This window comes from Nothobranchius furzeri, chromosome 1 (genome assembly GCF_043380555.1).
Source record: "Nothobranchius furzeri strain GRZ-AD chromosome 1, NfurGRZ-RIMD1, whole genome shotgun sequence".
Classification (NCBI taxonomy): Eukaryota; Metazoa; Chordata; class Actinopteri; order Cyprinodontiformes; family Nothobranchiidae; genus Nothobranchius; species Nothobranchius furzeri.
In genome coordinates this window covers 71,636,130-71,651,562 of record NC_091741.1, presented here as the reverse complement: position 1 = coordinate 71,651,562, position 15,433 = coordinate 71,636,130, and the positions used below count along the sequence as shown (strand labels likewise).

At 41.6% G+C, this 15,433-nt stretch overlaps 1 protein-coding gene across 2 annotated transcripts; it reads left to right on the top strand.

The window, feature by feature from the left end:
* Window positions 1-1,808: 1,808 nt before the first annotated feature.
* Window positions 1,809-13,748, top strand: arl9 (ADP-ribosylation factor-like 9). Of its 2 annotated transcripts, XM_070550027.1 has the most exons (5): window positions 1,852-2,221; window positions 4,549-4,635; window positions 12,203-12,380; window positions 12,624-12,799; window positions 13,009-13,748. In XM_070550027.1, the coding sequence occupies exons 1-5, from the start codon at window positions 2,015-2,017 to the stop codon at window positions 13,183-13,185; spliced, it is 825 nt and encodes a 274-aa protein (XP_070406128.1). In that variant the 5' UTR covers window positions 1,852-2,014; the 3' UTR covers window positions 13,186-13,748. The 2 variants fall into 2 exon arrangements, with proteins under 2 accessions (XP_015807155.1, XP_070406128.1); XM_015951669.3 differs by lacking the exon at window positions 4,549-4,635 and having other exon boundaries at window positions 1,809-2,221.
* Window positions 13,749-15,433: the final 1,685 nt, after the last annotated feature.

Genomic DNA, 15,433 nt, shown 5'->3' with positions numbered 1-15,433 from the left:
AAGAATGTGCATGTATAGCACTCAATACTTAGTCGGGGCTCCTTTTGCCTCAATAACTGCAGTAATGCGGCGTGGCATGGACTCGATCAGTCTGTGGCACTGCTCAGGTGTTATGAGAGCCCAGGTTGCTCTGATAGTCGTCTTCAGCTCCTCTGCATTGTTGGGTCTAGCGTATTGCATCCTCCGCTTCACAATACCCCATAGATTTTCTATGGGGTTAAGGTCAGGCGAGTTTGCTGGCCAATCAAGGACAGGGATACCATGGTCCTTGAACCAGGTGCTGGTGGTTTTGGCACTGTGTGCAGGTGCCAGGTCCTGTTGAAAGGTGAAGTCTGCATCCCCATAAAGTTGGTCAGCAGCAGGAAGCATGAAGTGCTCTAAAACTTCCTGGTAGACGGCTGCATTGACCCTGGACCTCAGGAAACAGAGTGGGCCAACACCGGCAGATGACATGGCACCCCACACCATCACTGACGGTGGAAACTTTACACTGGACCTCATGCAACGTGGATTCTGTGCTTCTCCGCTCTTCCTCCAGACTCTGGGTCCTTGATTTCCAAAGGAAATGCAGAACTTGCTTTCATCAGAAAACATAACTTTGGACCACTCAGCATCAGTCCAGTCCTTTTTGTCCTTGGCCCAGGCGAGACGCTTCTTGCGCTGTTTCTTGTTCAAGAGTGGCTTGACACACGGAATGCGACACCTGAATCCCATGTCTTTCATGAGTCTCCTCGTGGTGGTTCTTGAAGCGCTGACTCCAGCTGCAGTCCACTCTTTGTGGATCTCCCCCACATTTTTGAATGGGTTTGTCGTCACAATTCTCTGCAGGGTGCGGTTATCCCTAGAGCTTGTACACTTTTTTCTACCACATTTTTTCCGTCCCTTCGCCTGTCTGTTAATGTGCTTGGACACAGAGCTCTGCGAACAGCCAGCTTCTTTAGCAATCACCTTTTGTGTCTTGCCCTCCTTGTGCAAGGTGTCAATGATTGTCTTTTGGACAGCTGTTAAGTCAGAAGTCTTCCCCATGATTGTGGTGCCTTCAAAACAAGACTGAGGGACCTTTTAAAGGCCTTTGCAGGTGTTTTGAGTAAATCAGCTGATTAGAGTGGCAGCAGGTGTCTTCTATATTCAGCCTTTTCAGAATATTCTAATTTTTTGAGATACCAAATTTGGAGTTTTCATTAGTTGTCACTTATGAATATCAAATTTAAATGTAATGAACATTGGAAATACATTGGTCTGTGTGCATTGCATGAATATAATGTACAAGTTTCACGTTTTGAATGGAATTACTGAAATATGTTCAACCTTTTGATGATATTCTAATTTACTGGCCAGCACCTGTATATGAACCCAGGTAGCAGTTTTTCTTTAGGATTGAGAGGAGATGCAGGAAGATAATAAACAGGCAGGACAGAAAAATTGTCAAATAAAAACAAGTTAGTTTTTGTACCTGGTGGTTGCAACAAACATACACCATTGAAGGTAATCAGAAGTGAGGAACAGAAAATGAAATAATTATTTTAATGTTGAGAGCAGCAGGAACTCCAAGAGGCTGCAGGCGCATCAGTGAGTTTGCAGCCGCTGTGCAGGGGGAGGGGGGAGATGGCTGAAGCAGAAACTACCGTTGTTAAAAGAAATGTGTTTAACTTTGAAAAAATGGGCGCAATTTTAATTGTCAAAAACTCCAGCGAACCATTAGTTCATTTTGCTCAAATAGAAATTGAGGCCTGTGAAACTCCAACGTGTTTCTAATATAAACATTCAGGGAAAACAGTGACCTCTGGCGGCCATTCAGTGCATCAATTACTTACTCTATCTCGTGGCCAGTTGCTAGAAGTGCATCCAGAGTGCAGCGCTTTTCATCCGGATAAAGCATGGAGAAGTTCACCCGGAGCTTCCTGTAACACTAATCCACTTGTTGAGAAGGAGGGGGATCGCGCAGCCCAGCTTTTACTTTCTAATAACTGCATTCTAACAGTATAATGGATTGAAAGCAGACCGAGTCTCCACCATGTTCGGGCTGAGAGAAGCAGGAGTTATCGGTGCCTCCGTGGCTCTTGCCGGAGGAATAGCTTACGTTATCTGGAACCGTGTTTCCTCCCCCCAGCAGAAGAAGCTGGACAGTCGGCCTGAGAAAGGTGGTAAAAACAGCGACAAGGAGGAGGAAGAGGAGGAGACCGAGGCCGTTGTTTCTGCTAAAGTCCAGAAAACATATACGGTAAAGTTAATTGTTCTGTAAACAATGTTTTTGTGGTGTTTGAGAATTTAGGGCGAACTCTTAGTTGTGTGTTGGTCTATTCAGGTCATGTTTGAACTCTTTAATGTCGAACTTTGGCTAAATAAGGTGTGTTTGAATTACCATAACACAAAACGCGTTTAGACGGTTTAGACATGTTCTCTAACTGCTAACATGAAATGCATGTTGGGAAATGTAGGCCGTTAACTTGTGATCTGCTCACCCTTCTCACCAAACACTAAGGTTAAAGTTCCATAGTTGTCACACACACTTGTGTGTGGGGAGTGGTGAGCTGCAGCTGTGGCTGCGCTCGGGAACTATGTGGAGGTGATGGTCAGCTACTTTGTAGCCACATCTGCCCTGGGTCTGACAGAGGCAAGGCTGCCATTTGGCGCCGTCGGCCCCTCTGACTACCACCAACACAGGCAAGTTGGGTGAAGTGTCTTGCCCGCTGACGTCGTTAGGTCCGTTTTAGGGGGGCTTCAGCCCCCCTATCATTTTGGTTTATTTTATTTTTTCACTTAACTTTTTTTTATTTGTTCACATCTACATGCTCAACACAATCACGACACGTGTAGTTGGTACATGAGTTTTTTTTTTTGTCTGAAACAGAAATAATAATTAATGAATATAGAACTACACCGTCGCACACAGGAAGTATCAAGAAATGACTTCCTCCCCTTAAGCCCGGCAGCTTTGTTGACAAGTCAGGGGCAGGGGTTATACAGCAAAACCTTTATATCGATGAGCAAACCCTGCTCAGCGCTCATGTAAGTCACTCAACATCACATTAGGGTAAGACAGCAACAGCAGCACACCGTTAATATTTCAAGGTTATAGTTCAGACGAGAGAGGAAAATGTTACCACACCGACATGCTAATGCTAACTCCGCTAGCATGTTTACATGCCGCAAACCATAATGAAAAGCCGCGCCATAGTTAAATGGTCGGAAAACTCCCCTGAAGTGACGTGATTAACGAGCCAGCCAGTTCATTGAGTGACTTAGTGCCACCAACTTGAGCGTACAGTAATGAGTCTGCACAAACAGAACCTGCTCTGCGCTTGTGTGCAGGAGCTGCAGCCCTCTGTGGGCTCAACTCTGTCTCTGCGATGCAAATCTCTCCCTGCTCTCCTCAACAAGTAGCCTCTCCAACTGTCAATCACAGACAGCTCTGTTTTATCCAATCAAAGCATGTCCAGGAAACACTGCTTTACAGAAAAACACCCATTTAACAGCTTATTAAACTGCTTTCTGCTGCTGGTTAGCTACCAGTCACCATCCACTGCCTGCAAAATACTTTGTTGTAATTCATGTGTCATGATTAGGGTGACCATATTCGACTTCCAGAAAAGACACATTGCCCATTCCTAAAACTGTTAAATTGCACTATTTTCAGTTAAAGAGGACTTTTAATTTCAACATATAAAGTGTTTCTTCTCTGTTTGGTCAGACATAAATGAGCCCTTGATGTGTAAAAGGAAGTGAACAGTGGAAATGTCCCAGGAAAAGAGGAGGGTTAATCAACCTAATTAAATATAATTATATAAAGTCCTCTTTATCTGAAAAAAGTGCAATTTTCCTGGCAGTATTTCCTGGACATGCTTTGATGGCATTATGGAGAGCTGTCTGATTGGCTGACGGAGAGGCTACATTGCTTTGTAAATTGCAAATTGAGCAACAACAGGGAGATTTGTTGCAGGCAGAGACGGAGTTGAGCATGCAGAGAGAGGGCCACATATGACTGCAGAGCAGGCTGTGCTCTTGCAGATTGATCACTGCACGCTCCAGTTGGTGGCACAAAAATCACTCCACACTAAAAACCTGAATCAGAATATGGCCGAATGTGTATATTATTGACCATTTTTCTATATTATATATTTTTTCTATAATATATATATTATACTATAGGTACATGTATGTATCTATAATATAGTAAACAGCCAGTTTTATAATGTCACATATATTCAAAAGCTACATCAAAACATATATTAAAACCTATATGTTTATATGAATTCTTTCCATGTGGGTTGTCAATTGCATAATATTTCCTATGTTTACCTATGGGAAAGAAAGGAGATATTGTACTCATCTAACTTTAACATAAATTTTGGCAGCTTAATGTGACGTTATGGAAAATGCCATCATCATGAGCAACCAAACATAGGCGATATTAGGCTAACAGTTGTCCATATTCTGTCCCATTTATCCACCAATGGCTGTTTCAGTTATTGTGAGTGAAAACTAAATGGCTTAGTAGCATTTTATTTGGCATTAGAAATTGAAAATGTTTTTCAATGTGTTGGCTAGATTGATATACGAAGATTTTTTAAGAGAGTGAGTGAGGAACAGGAGAGAGACCAGGTGGTTGATGCTGAGGAGATCTGCATGGTCAAGGTCAGTGATCTACAGAGAAAACAGGGGCGAGTGCACCGTTATGAGCATTTACCTGAGCACAAAGTTCCCAAGCAAAATTGACCATTTTTTTTATTTAGGAGTGAACAGGTAAGAGACATTGAGAAAAAAAAAACTATAATTATCATGTGACCTGCAACCTTATGTCAAGTTGTATCTGTATAGTTGACTTTCTGTATTATAAGTTCTACTACTTGCTGGATATTTTCATATATACTGTTATTTTGTATTTTGTATTTGTAATTATATACTCCTTTATTCCATATCATAGCAGTGTTATTCATATATTAAAACTGTCAACTGCACACTCATTTGGCAGAATAAAAGTTTGACAGTTATTCATTTGTTCTTTATTGTCACATTTAAGTAACATTTATAATTAAACAAGTTGTAATTAAACAAATTAAATAAATGACTACAACATTTCCCCCTGTTAAGTGCAGTAGACTGAAATGAATAGCTTTATTTGGAAATATAACATATCTAATTTTTAATGGACTTACATAAAATCTTTCTTCAACATAGACCCCACTAATTAACTGATTAAGTGTTATTTTTTATAAAAAGAAGAGAGAAAATGCACAAAAGTAGGAAAGGAAAGGAAAGTGATAAAATAATAGGTTTTGTTAGATTTTCTTCAGATAATGAATTAATTGACAAAGTTTTTGCAGGGTGTGACAAAAAACGTTCGAGGTCAAGCTCCTGGGGCTAAGCCCCCCCTATATCTCAATCCTAGTGACGTCCATGGTCTTGCCCAAGGACACAACAGCAGAATACCCCTGGCGGGAGCTGGAATTGTTCCCATGACCCTCCAAACATGAGGCAACCCGCTCTACCTCCTGGGCTACTGCTGCCCCTTCTACTGATAAGAGGAGAATTCAGTTAAATTCAAGTGTATTTATATAGCGCCAAATCACGACAAGAGCCATCTCAAGGCACATCACACAGTAAACATTCCAATACAGGTCAATTCATTAAGCCAATCAAAAAAAAAGTTTCCTATAAAAGGAACCCAGCAAATTGCATCGAGTCACTGACTAGTGTCAGTGACTTTACAGTAATCCTTATACTATGCAAGCATGCAGCCACAGTGGAGAGGAAAACTCCCTTTTAACAGGAAGAAACCTCCAGAGAATCCTGGCTCAGTATAAGCAGCCATCCTCCACGACTCACTGGGGATCGAGAAGACAGAGCAGACACACACACACACACACACGCGCGCACGCACACACACACACACACACACATACCAAGTAATGTTTCTATGATTACTTTGTGATTTCCTAGTAAATATACTGTTTGGTGAGAGATCAAATTTATTGTATTGATCCTAGTGAAGCTATAATTAAATGGGTAAACTAGTAGTAGCACACTGAATGTCAAGGAACGTAAAGTGTTATCAGGAGAGGGAGAATGATTAAATGGTTAGCAACAGTGTTCAAGATGATGGCCCCCTCCATGAGACTACTACAGCTCAGCAGAACACCATTGTAGCTTCCTCTGGGGAGAAAAACACTGAGAGGAAAAAATAAAGTTAACAGCTGAAATTGCAGGAAATAATAGTTAAAGAGCAGGTTGTAGAAGAAAGTAGTAGAGTGTGAAAAGTGGTCATTGTGCCCTCCAGCAGTCTAAGCCTATGGCAGTATAACTACAGAGATAACTCTGGATAACCTAGACTTTAAGATGGAGGCGGGGCAAGGGAGAGCCGTCTTTACCGACTACACTCCACCTCCCTGTACTCCCCCACTTATCCAGATCTAGGCTAACATCAGATTTTAACCATAGGCCCTATTAAATAAAAATGTTTTAAGCCTAGTCTTAAAAGTAAATGATAAATGAGCCGCACTTGTATAGCGCCTCTCAGAGTAAGGACTCCAAAGCGCTTTACACTACAGTATATCATTCATCCATTCACACACTCATTCACACACTGATGGTGATGAGCTACGATGTAGCCACAGCTGCCCTGGGGCGCACTGACAGAGGCGAGGCTGCCGAACACAGGCGCCACCGGTCCCTCCGACCACCACCAGCAGAATTCTCTGTCCGGAGCCGGAATCGAACCTGCAACCTTCCGATTACTGGACAACCCGCTCAACCTGTTGAGCTACTGCTGCCCCTAAGACAAGGTGTTTGCCTCACGGACTAAAGCTGGGAGTTGGTTCCACAAGAGAGGAGCCTGATAACTAAAAGATCTGCCTCCCATCCTATTTTTAGATATTCTGGGAACCACCAGTAGACCTGCAGTCTGAGAGCGAAGTGCTCGGTTAGGAACGTATGGAACAATCAGATCACTGATGTATGATGGAGCTTGATTGTTAAGAGCTTTTTATGTGAGAAGAAGGATCTTAAAATCTATTCTGAATTTAACAGGTAGCCAATGTAGGGAAGCTAAGACAGGAGAGATATGATCTCTCTTTTTAATTCTCATCAGAACTCTAGCTGCAGCATTTTGGACAAGCTGAAGACTTTTAACTACATTCTGTGGACTTCCTGAGAGTAATGAATTACAGTAATCCAGTCTTGATGTAATAAATGCATGAACTAGTTTTTCAGCATCACTCCTGGAAAGGATGCATCTAATCTTAGCAATATTCCAAAGGTGGAAAAAGCAAATCCTACAAACCTGTTTAACGTGGGATTTGAATGACATGTCCTGGTCAACGATAACACCAAGGTTCCTTACTTTGTTCTCTGAGACTAATTTAATGTCATTCAGGTCAGGTGATTGACTAAGCAATTTCCATTTCTGAATTTCAGGTCCAAAGATGAGAACTTAAGTCTTGTCTTGATTTAAAAGCAGAAAGTTTTGCGTCATCAAATTGTCTTCAAAAGAAGCCTGTAATCTTAACTAACCGATTAGGTTCATCAGGGTTAATGGATAGATATAACTGAGTATCGTCAGCATAACAGTGGAAGTTTATCCCATGCTGTCTAATGATTCTACCAATTGGGAGCATATATATAGTAAAAAGAATTGTTCTAAGCACTGAACCCTTTGGTACTCCGCAAGTAACCCTGGAGTATGAAGACAATTTGTCATGTACATTTATAAAATGATATCTATCAGACAGGTAGGATTTAAACCAGCCTAGCGCTGTTGCTTTGATCCCTACAACATGTTCAAGCATTTCTAAAAGAAAGAAGCCAAGGGAACCAACTTCCTGTCCCTAAATACCTTCTCTTTTAAAGGGGCAACATCATCTAATGCCACACGTAAAGAGGAAGTAACGTTATGAACTAAAACATCAATTTGTGAAGGGCTAGAAATAAAAATTTTGCCCTCTGCTACATGTCTCTGAGATCCTGACGATAGTAAAGATGGAACAGTTGATTAGGGCTGTCGCGGTAACCGCAAAAATGAAATATCGCAATATGAAGAAGCCCACCGCGCTGCATCATGGGCCACCGCGATTACTGAACTTGGTTCAACTCAATGATGCATGTTGAGAAGGATGGCTGCACCGGTATCAAAACGAAATGTTACTTCGCTCCTTTGGGAGCGCTTTGGTTTTCAGTACGTCAGCTGCTGCACAGCCAGGGTCCTTGGCCGAGACAGAGCTGCCAGCGGCAAAAATAAATAAATAAATAAATGCTCGGAGACCTGCTGAAATCCCGGACAAGCACTGCTTCTGCAGCCGTCCCGAAGAGAGTTTGAGCCGAGCTGGAGCTCACTCGCTACCTGCAGGAGGAATGCATCCACCCTAAAGAAACCCCCTGACATGGTGGAGCAACAACCGGGAGAGATTCCCGTTGCTCGCCAGAGTCGCACGCAAGTACGTGTGCGTTAGTGCAACGAGCGCACCATCCGAGAGGGTTTTCAGTGTTGCTGCAAATGTTGCCACCCCTCTCAGATCCTCTCTCAAAGCGTATATGGTTAACATGCTGGTTTTCCTTGTAGGTAACAAGGACGTGACCGAGCTATAAATCACCGTCATTCGTGTGTGTGAAAGTGAAAGTGAAATGATAGTGCCCCGCGCCCCGGCGCGCGCGTGCCCAGTACATGTAATTTTTTATGCTTGATTTTAAACAACTAAACAAAATGGGGACTTGTTTCTTATTTGTTAGATGCTGCAGCCAAATTTGCATTTAAAAGTTTAACCTCCTGAATTTTGTTGTTTTTAAGTTCAGTCGGACTCCGACTGTCGAGAAACAAACGTTACTGCGATCTGTGTTGTTACTGCCCTTTGATCTGCATTCAGTAAAGTGTTATTAGAGAAGGCACGGCAATTTTTAACCTTTTTTAAATGTGTAAACATTATGTTTAGATAGTACTGCAATAAAAAAGGACTGCAATAATATCGCACACCGCAATATTAAGCCACCCTGAATCACCGCAGGAGGAATTCCTCAACCGCGACAGCCCTACAGTTGATTTAAAAGATGCAACTGCGTTGTCAGATAGAGACCGACTATAGTGAAATTTACTTTCATGTCTCGAGAACTCAGTTATAAAAAACTCAAAGGTTATCAAAAAGTGGTCAGAGAGGACTGGATTATGTGGAAATATCTTTATTTCCTCACACTCTATGCCATAAGTCAGCACAAGTTCTAATGTATGATGGCAGGAGTGGGTGGAGCTATGTATTTGGGTAAAACCAATTGAGTCTAAGATATTACTAAAGGCTACATTGAGGCTATCATTTCAATGTCCACATGAATGTTAAAATCCCCCACTACAATGACCTTGTCAGTATTTACCACCAAATCAGATAAAAAAAATCAGAGATCTGATCCAAAACTCAGAGAAAGACAAACAAGAGTGGTTTTACAGTTTTGCAATCTGGATTAGGAAAACTAAGAATAAGATGTTCAAAAGAATTGTAACTATTAATTGGTAAGGGATTGATTAATAGGTCTGAATGAAAAATGGTTGCTACTCCTCCTCGCCCTGTACTTCAAGCAATATGATGATTTAAATAATTTGAAGGTTTCGACTCATTTAAGCTAACATAGTCCTCTTGCTGCAGCCAGGATTCTGAGAGAGAGAACAAAGAGATCTGATTATCACAAATCAAGTCATTAACTAACAAAGTCTTAGAAAAAATAGACCTTATGTTCAAGAACCCACATTTAATTTTTCTAATTTTCTGCTCAGTTGAATTTGTTCTAATATTTATGAGATTTCCATGATTTGCTTTATTAAGCCTGATATTTAATCTGTGTGATTTTGGCCGTGGGCAGGACACTGTCTCTATGGGGTAGTGGGTGGATAACAGTACAGAAGCTGCAGAGGGGTGTGTTAAACTATGACTCTGCTTCCTGGTCTGGACCCTGGGTTGTCATGGAGGACTAATAAAACTGGCCATGTTCCTAGAAAGAAGAGCTGCTCCATCCAAAGAGGGATGGATGCCGTCTCTCCGCATCAGACCAGGTTTTCCCCAAAAAGTTTTCCAATTATCAATGTAGCCCACGTTGTTTTCAGGACACCACCTAGACAGCCAGCGGTTGAAGGACAGCATGCGGCTAAACATGTCGTCACTGGTCCGATCAGTCAGGGGGCCAGAGAAAATTACGGAGTCCGACATTGTTTTGGCAAACTTACACACTGAAGCAACATTAATTTTAGTGGCCGCCGATTGGTGTAACCGGGTGTCGTTACCGCCAGCAGGAATAACAATCTTACTGTATTTACGTTTATCCTTAGCCAGCAGTTTCAGGTAAGATTTAATGTCGTCCGCTCTGGCCCCAGGTAAACATTTAACTATGGTTGTTGGAGTCTCTAATGCCACGTTTCTGACTATGGAGCTGCCAATGATCAGAGTCGGCTTGTCAGTGGGTGCGTCACTGAGCGGGTAAAATTTGTTAGAAACGATATCGATATTACTTGCGATGAATGAACAAATACTAAAGTATGCAGTGTTGATATCGTCTGGCGTGTGATGTCTGCTCTGGGTTCAAAACAAACAAAAACTAATGCATGAATTCCATTACAACATAACATTTTTATTGCAAAAATATGCAGCTGCACCTGCAACTGTATTAGCAGCAAAACAACAAACTGCATGCATGCAGTTTCTCAGTGACTATAAAACATCACCTCCACCATAAAACTTTTTCTGATGCTCCAAATACAGAAAAACATTCCTTACCAGGGTTTTTGAATAAATAAAAAAATCTGAAAATAAGTTTAAATGTTAAATAATAGTTAACATCACTTAAATGCAACAGCAAATTCTCTCATTGCTACTGAACATTTTCTCCACTTATGTGGTTATGATATAAGGCTGTTGCTGTAATTGGAAAGTGAACTGTGCTGGGCCAAACTAGGAGAATATTAAGATTTTTTTTGAGGGAAAGAGAAAAACAATTGTCTACCTTTCAGAAGAGGAACTGGCAAAAAAAACTACATGGAAAATATGTGAAAACGTTTGCTTTTAACCCCAAATTGAACAAGTTTACCTAGATCTTAAAAAGCAGCTCAGATGATGAAACTGCAACTATGATTCTGATAACAAGCTAACAAATTGAACTACCTCCTCTAAGACAACCGGCTAGCAGAGCTTCTGACAGTTTATGTGCAGCAGCAAATCAACTATCCTGATTAACAAGGTTATAAAAGCTCATAAATGAAAAATCACTTTGATGTGTGGGGGAACTTTTCCAGGCCCTCTTTAGCAGGGTGGGACTGGGAGGAGAGTGCTGTAGCCTTTTAGCTGGAAGCTAACCGGAGCCTGGGGCTAACATCACCACCCGGTGGAACACTAGCGACATGAAGGTGGGTTGGTTCACTGGCACGTGTCGGAGTCAGCCCGGTAAAAATGATTAACGACACCGAGCGGACTCACGTTCACGTTTGAAAGCAGCGCTGAATCCAGAAACCTCAGCACAAAGTGCGTTCGTTGCTCTGAGCCAGCATGACGAACAAGGGAACGGCGCCGCTAACTCAGTTCGGATGTTGCTTTCCATCCTAAGGGTCTACGTAGGGGGCGGGCGTATTACGTGAATGGATCCATCTGATTGGCCGCATATCAGAAAGGCTACATTTGATTGGTCAAATAATACTTCCGCGTAAAAAACAGAGCTGGTTTACAAAAAGTTGATGTATGACACGGATGGAAATGTTGAACCAAACATTTATCGCCGTTTTTGACGTGCTTTGCGATGGGCCTATCGCACGTCCTGTTATCCCGATGACGATAATTTTTCGATATATTTTGCAGCCCTAGTCATGACCATATGTGAGGGTTGGGATGTAGATCGACCTGTAAATCAAGAGCCTTGCCTTGTGGCTCAGCTCCTTCACCATGACAGACTGGTTCAGCGGCCGCATCGCTGCAGAGGCTGCCCCAACTCACCTGTCCATTTCCCACTCCCCTCTTCCCTCCCTCATGAAAAATACTTGAATTCCACCACTTGAGGCAGGACTTCTCTCCCGGCCCGGAGTTAGCAAGCTGCCCTTTCCGGTCAAGAACCATAAAAGGGTGGCTTGTCAACTCCGGACCGGTAGAGAGGTCCTAAATAAAAGAAGTTAGAGAGCTAAGTACTATCGTCATCATCCAATTGGCTGGACTTTTTAGGGCCTAATCTGATGTGGTCTTTGTTTCAGTCTCATCCAGTGAAGTCAGAGGGCACTCAGATTCTGGTTCTGGGTCTAGATGGTGCTGGGAAGACGAGCCTGCTCCACTGTTTCTCCAGCGGTGTTCTGGAGCAGGACGTGGAGCCAACTCATGGCTCTAATGCCGTCTCGGTTAGCAGAGACGACCTGCACATCGAGTTTTTAGAAAGTAAGCCTCAACTTGTTCTCATTAATGTGAGAGATTCAGGACAACCCACAGGAACAGAGAAATGTGCTCGTATATGTTCTTTACAAATTCTATTATATTTTAAGGATATTGTTTTCATCAGACTTACCTTTATGTTTGCATGAATAATAACTGAAACTTGCTGTCTGAGTTTGGTTTCTCCCTTTAATCTCTAACAAAGTGGCGCCATATCTGATGTTTAAGATGCATTCGTATCTTTTTCAGTTGGAGGTAAGGAGGATCTGCGGCCGCACTGGCAGAGGTACACGTCCAAAGCTCTGCTGCTGGTGTTTGTGGTTGACTCGTCCAACTCACAATTATTTCCAGTTGCAAAGAAACATTTACATGAGCTGCTGGCCCCCTGCCCCAGCCTACCTGTGATGGTACTGGCCAACAAACAGGTGAGGGTGATGCAAGTATTAACAAAAGTACTGAGAGGAGGAATGTCTAACGGTCAACTGTAATGAAAAAGTTTTTTACATTTGTTTTTTGAGAATTAAGTTCTAAAAGTAGCTTTTTCTTTTAGGAATCAAGCATCACAAATTAACTCAATTTTCACCAATACATCTGTTGGTTTATTTTATTAGTCATGAATGTCATCTGGTTTCAGGATCTTCCAGGTTCCTGCAGCATCACAGACCTCCATGAAGCTCTGTCCCTGTCTGAGGTCGGCGACCGCCAGATGTTCCTCATCGGTACCTACGTGAGGAGAGGTGAGGCAGACCTGAGCTCAGGTGTCCAGGATGCTCGCGACCTCATTATCTCCATGGTTTGTGACGGCAAATGAGATAAATGTGCAGTTTTGTCCAGATTCATAAACTCTTGCCTGAAACTACTTTATTTGTTACAGTTGGAAAAACTTGATTTTTAAAATTTTATTTGCCTTTTTCCCCAAAACTCAGTTTTATCACTGAGTGTGATAGATTGGACTAAACATTTGTATTTTCAAGCTTTAAAAATAAGAGTCATTCTCCAAAAGACATCTTTGCATGTTTTGACTTAGCAAACTTTTAGGAAATCAATTTAAAAGTAAAACACAAAATAAAAGTATCAGTTTATTTTGGTGAACAATCAGGCTGTTTGGTTTAATATTCAGTTAGATCTGTTTGCCACAAGGAGCCACTAAAGAGCTAACATCTGTTAAAGCTGCTGCACTGGTTACATAAACATTTCTAATGTCAAAGCAATCAACTGTTTTTTGTCTATAGTTACTTTTCTGAACACTAATCCTGCACAAGTGCTGCTCTTCGCTCTCTGTAGTTTCTTTTGTCTTTACAGATAATTTGTTTTATTTTTTTTTTATCTCAATACTGTTTGGGGTTTGTTTGCTATTAAAATCAATAAAACATTTTCTTGTCTTTTTTTGGATGTCTAGGAATAAAATATTCACTATTTACACTAATGAGGAATAATAGTGTAAGGGCACACTTAAAAATCTAAACCAAATACATAACCACATATCTTGTTTGATACTGGACATTTGCACTTGCAAATAAACGTGTGTGTGTGTGCACATGCACACTTAATGTTCACAAACATTGCTTTAATTGTCTCATAAGAACTTAAAGTGGACAGTGCTGTGAAAAAGTACGAATTTCTTCCGTTTCACACAAAAGTCAGCGTGAACAGATGCTTTTTTAAACAGACCACTGAGTCCACTAATCTCGGGGGCCATGACTGTTGTATAAAGTGCTTTGGAGTCCTCTTGACTAAAAAAGGCGAGGTAAGTGCAGGTCACTTACATTAAAGTTAATTTTAGTGCATACAAAATACAGTTTTCTAATGTCACGTATTCAGACAAAGTTATCTGAACCAACCTGGATAAACACTGTTTTTCCATGTTTGGAGGAGATATAATGCCAGTAGATAACCCATTTGGTACTTTAAAAGTGGAGTTTACTGAAAAAACATTTTTTGATGATTATTTCTGATCATAATCATTCATTCTGAGTTTTTCATGCAGGCTGAACATGAAATAGTCTCCTACACCTATCTCCTGCATTAGCCTCTGATAGAAAATAGATGGTGAAACAAGGAATTGAAGATCCTGACCAGTCTAAGTCACTCTCACCAACATTCATGGACTCACCCATCTTGACTCACAATGGGGATGGCTGTTGTTGATTTAGCATCCAGAAAGCAGCAGAAAATGCCTCGGCTAATAGAAGCCAACCGTTAGCATTAGCAACTACACTTCAGGTGTGTGTTATTTGTAGAGATGAATCTTAATGTTACAGAACAAACAGCTATAGAGTCACACTGCTGCAATTTTATTCAGTTTTAGCCCTTTTTAACTGACTTTGTTATTTGATTCCATGCTGTCGTTCTTTTTAATACACAGAAACCGTTTTCGTTACCTGTTTTCCCGCTACGTTTCATCTGCGGCTGCAGGCTTCCTCAGGCTGACGCTGATGGTGGCGTCACTTCCTTCTCCGTTTATCCGCGGGCAGCAGAGGACGTTGTCACCCTCTGCTGCCCGCTTTCCCCTCTCCGATGATGCAGTCCCATGCGCGGTCCAACGTGTAAACTCCATCGCCTCTGTTCATGGTCCCACATCCACGTCTCCTTCTCTCGATAGCTTCTTTAATCCATCTGTTGTATTTCTGTTGTTCGGTGTTTATGATCCTTGTGTTGTCCTAGTCCATTATATGGTTTTCTCTTATGCAGTGATCTGTTACAGCTGACTTCTTTATTGTACTTTCTGCTTCTTCTTTTGCTGCTCTCGTGTGTTTTCTGCTTGTTTCTTTCTCACACTCCTTTCTATGTTCTATTGTTCGTGTGTTGAGTTGGCGTCCGGTTTCTCCTATGTATGTTTTATTGCAGAGTTTGCATGGGATTTCGTAAATGACTCCACATTTAAGTCCAACTGGTATCTTGTCTTTTGGGTGTACTAATCTGTTTCTAACGGTTGTGTATGGTTTTGTTGGTGTGTTTATGTTGTGTTTTTTCATTGTTGCTCTTATTTTTTCTGTTATGCCTTTGATGTATGGTAGGGTTATCACTGGCTTTGGTTCTTGTCTTTCTGGGTTTCTGGT

Coding starts and splice junctions, on each gene's coding strand:
- arl9 (XM_070550027.1), top strand. CDS start 2,015: ATGTTCGGGCTGAGAGAAGCAGGAGTTATCGGTGCCTCCGTGGCTCTT. Junction 2,222..4,548: donor AAGTCCAGAAAACATATACG/GTAAAGTTAATT, acceptor TGTGTTGGCTAG/ATTGATATACGAAGATTTTT. Junction 4,636..12,202: donor AGGAGATCTGCATGGTCAAG/GTCAGTGATCTA, acceptor TCTTTGTTTCAG/TCTCATCCAGTGAAGTCAGA.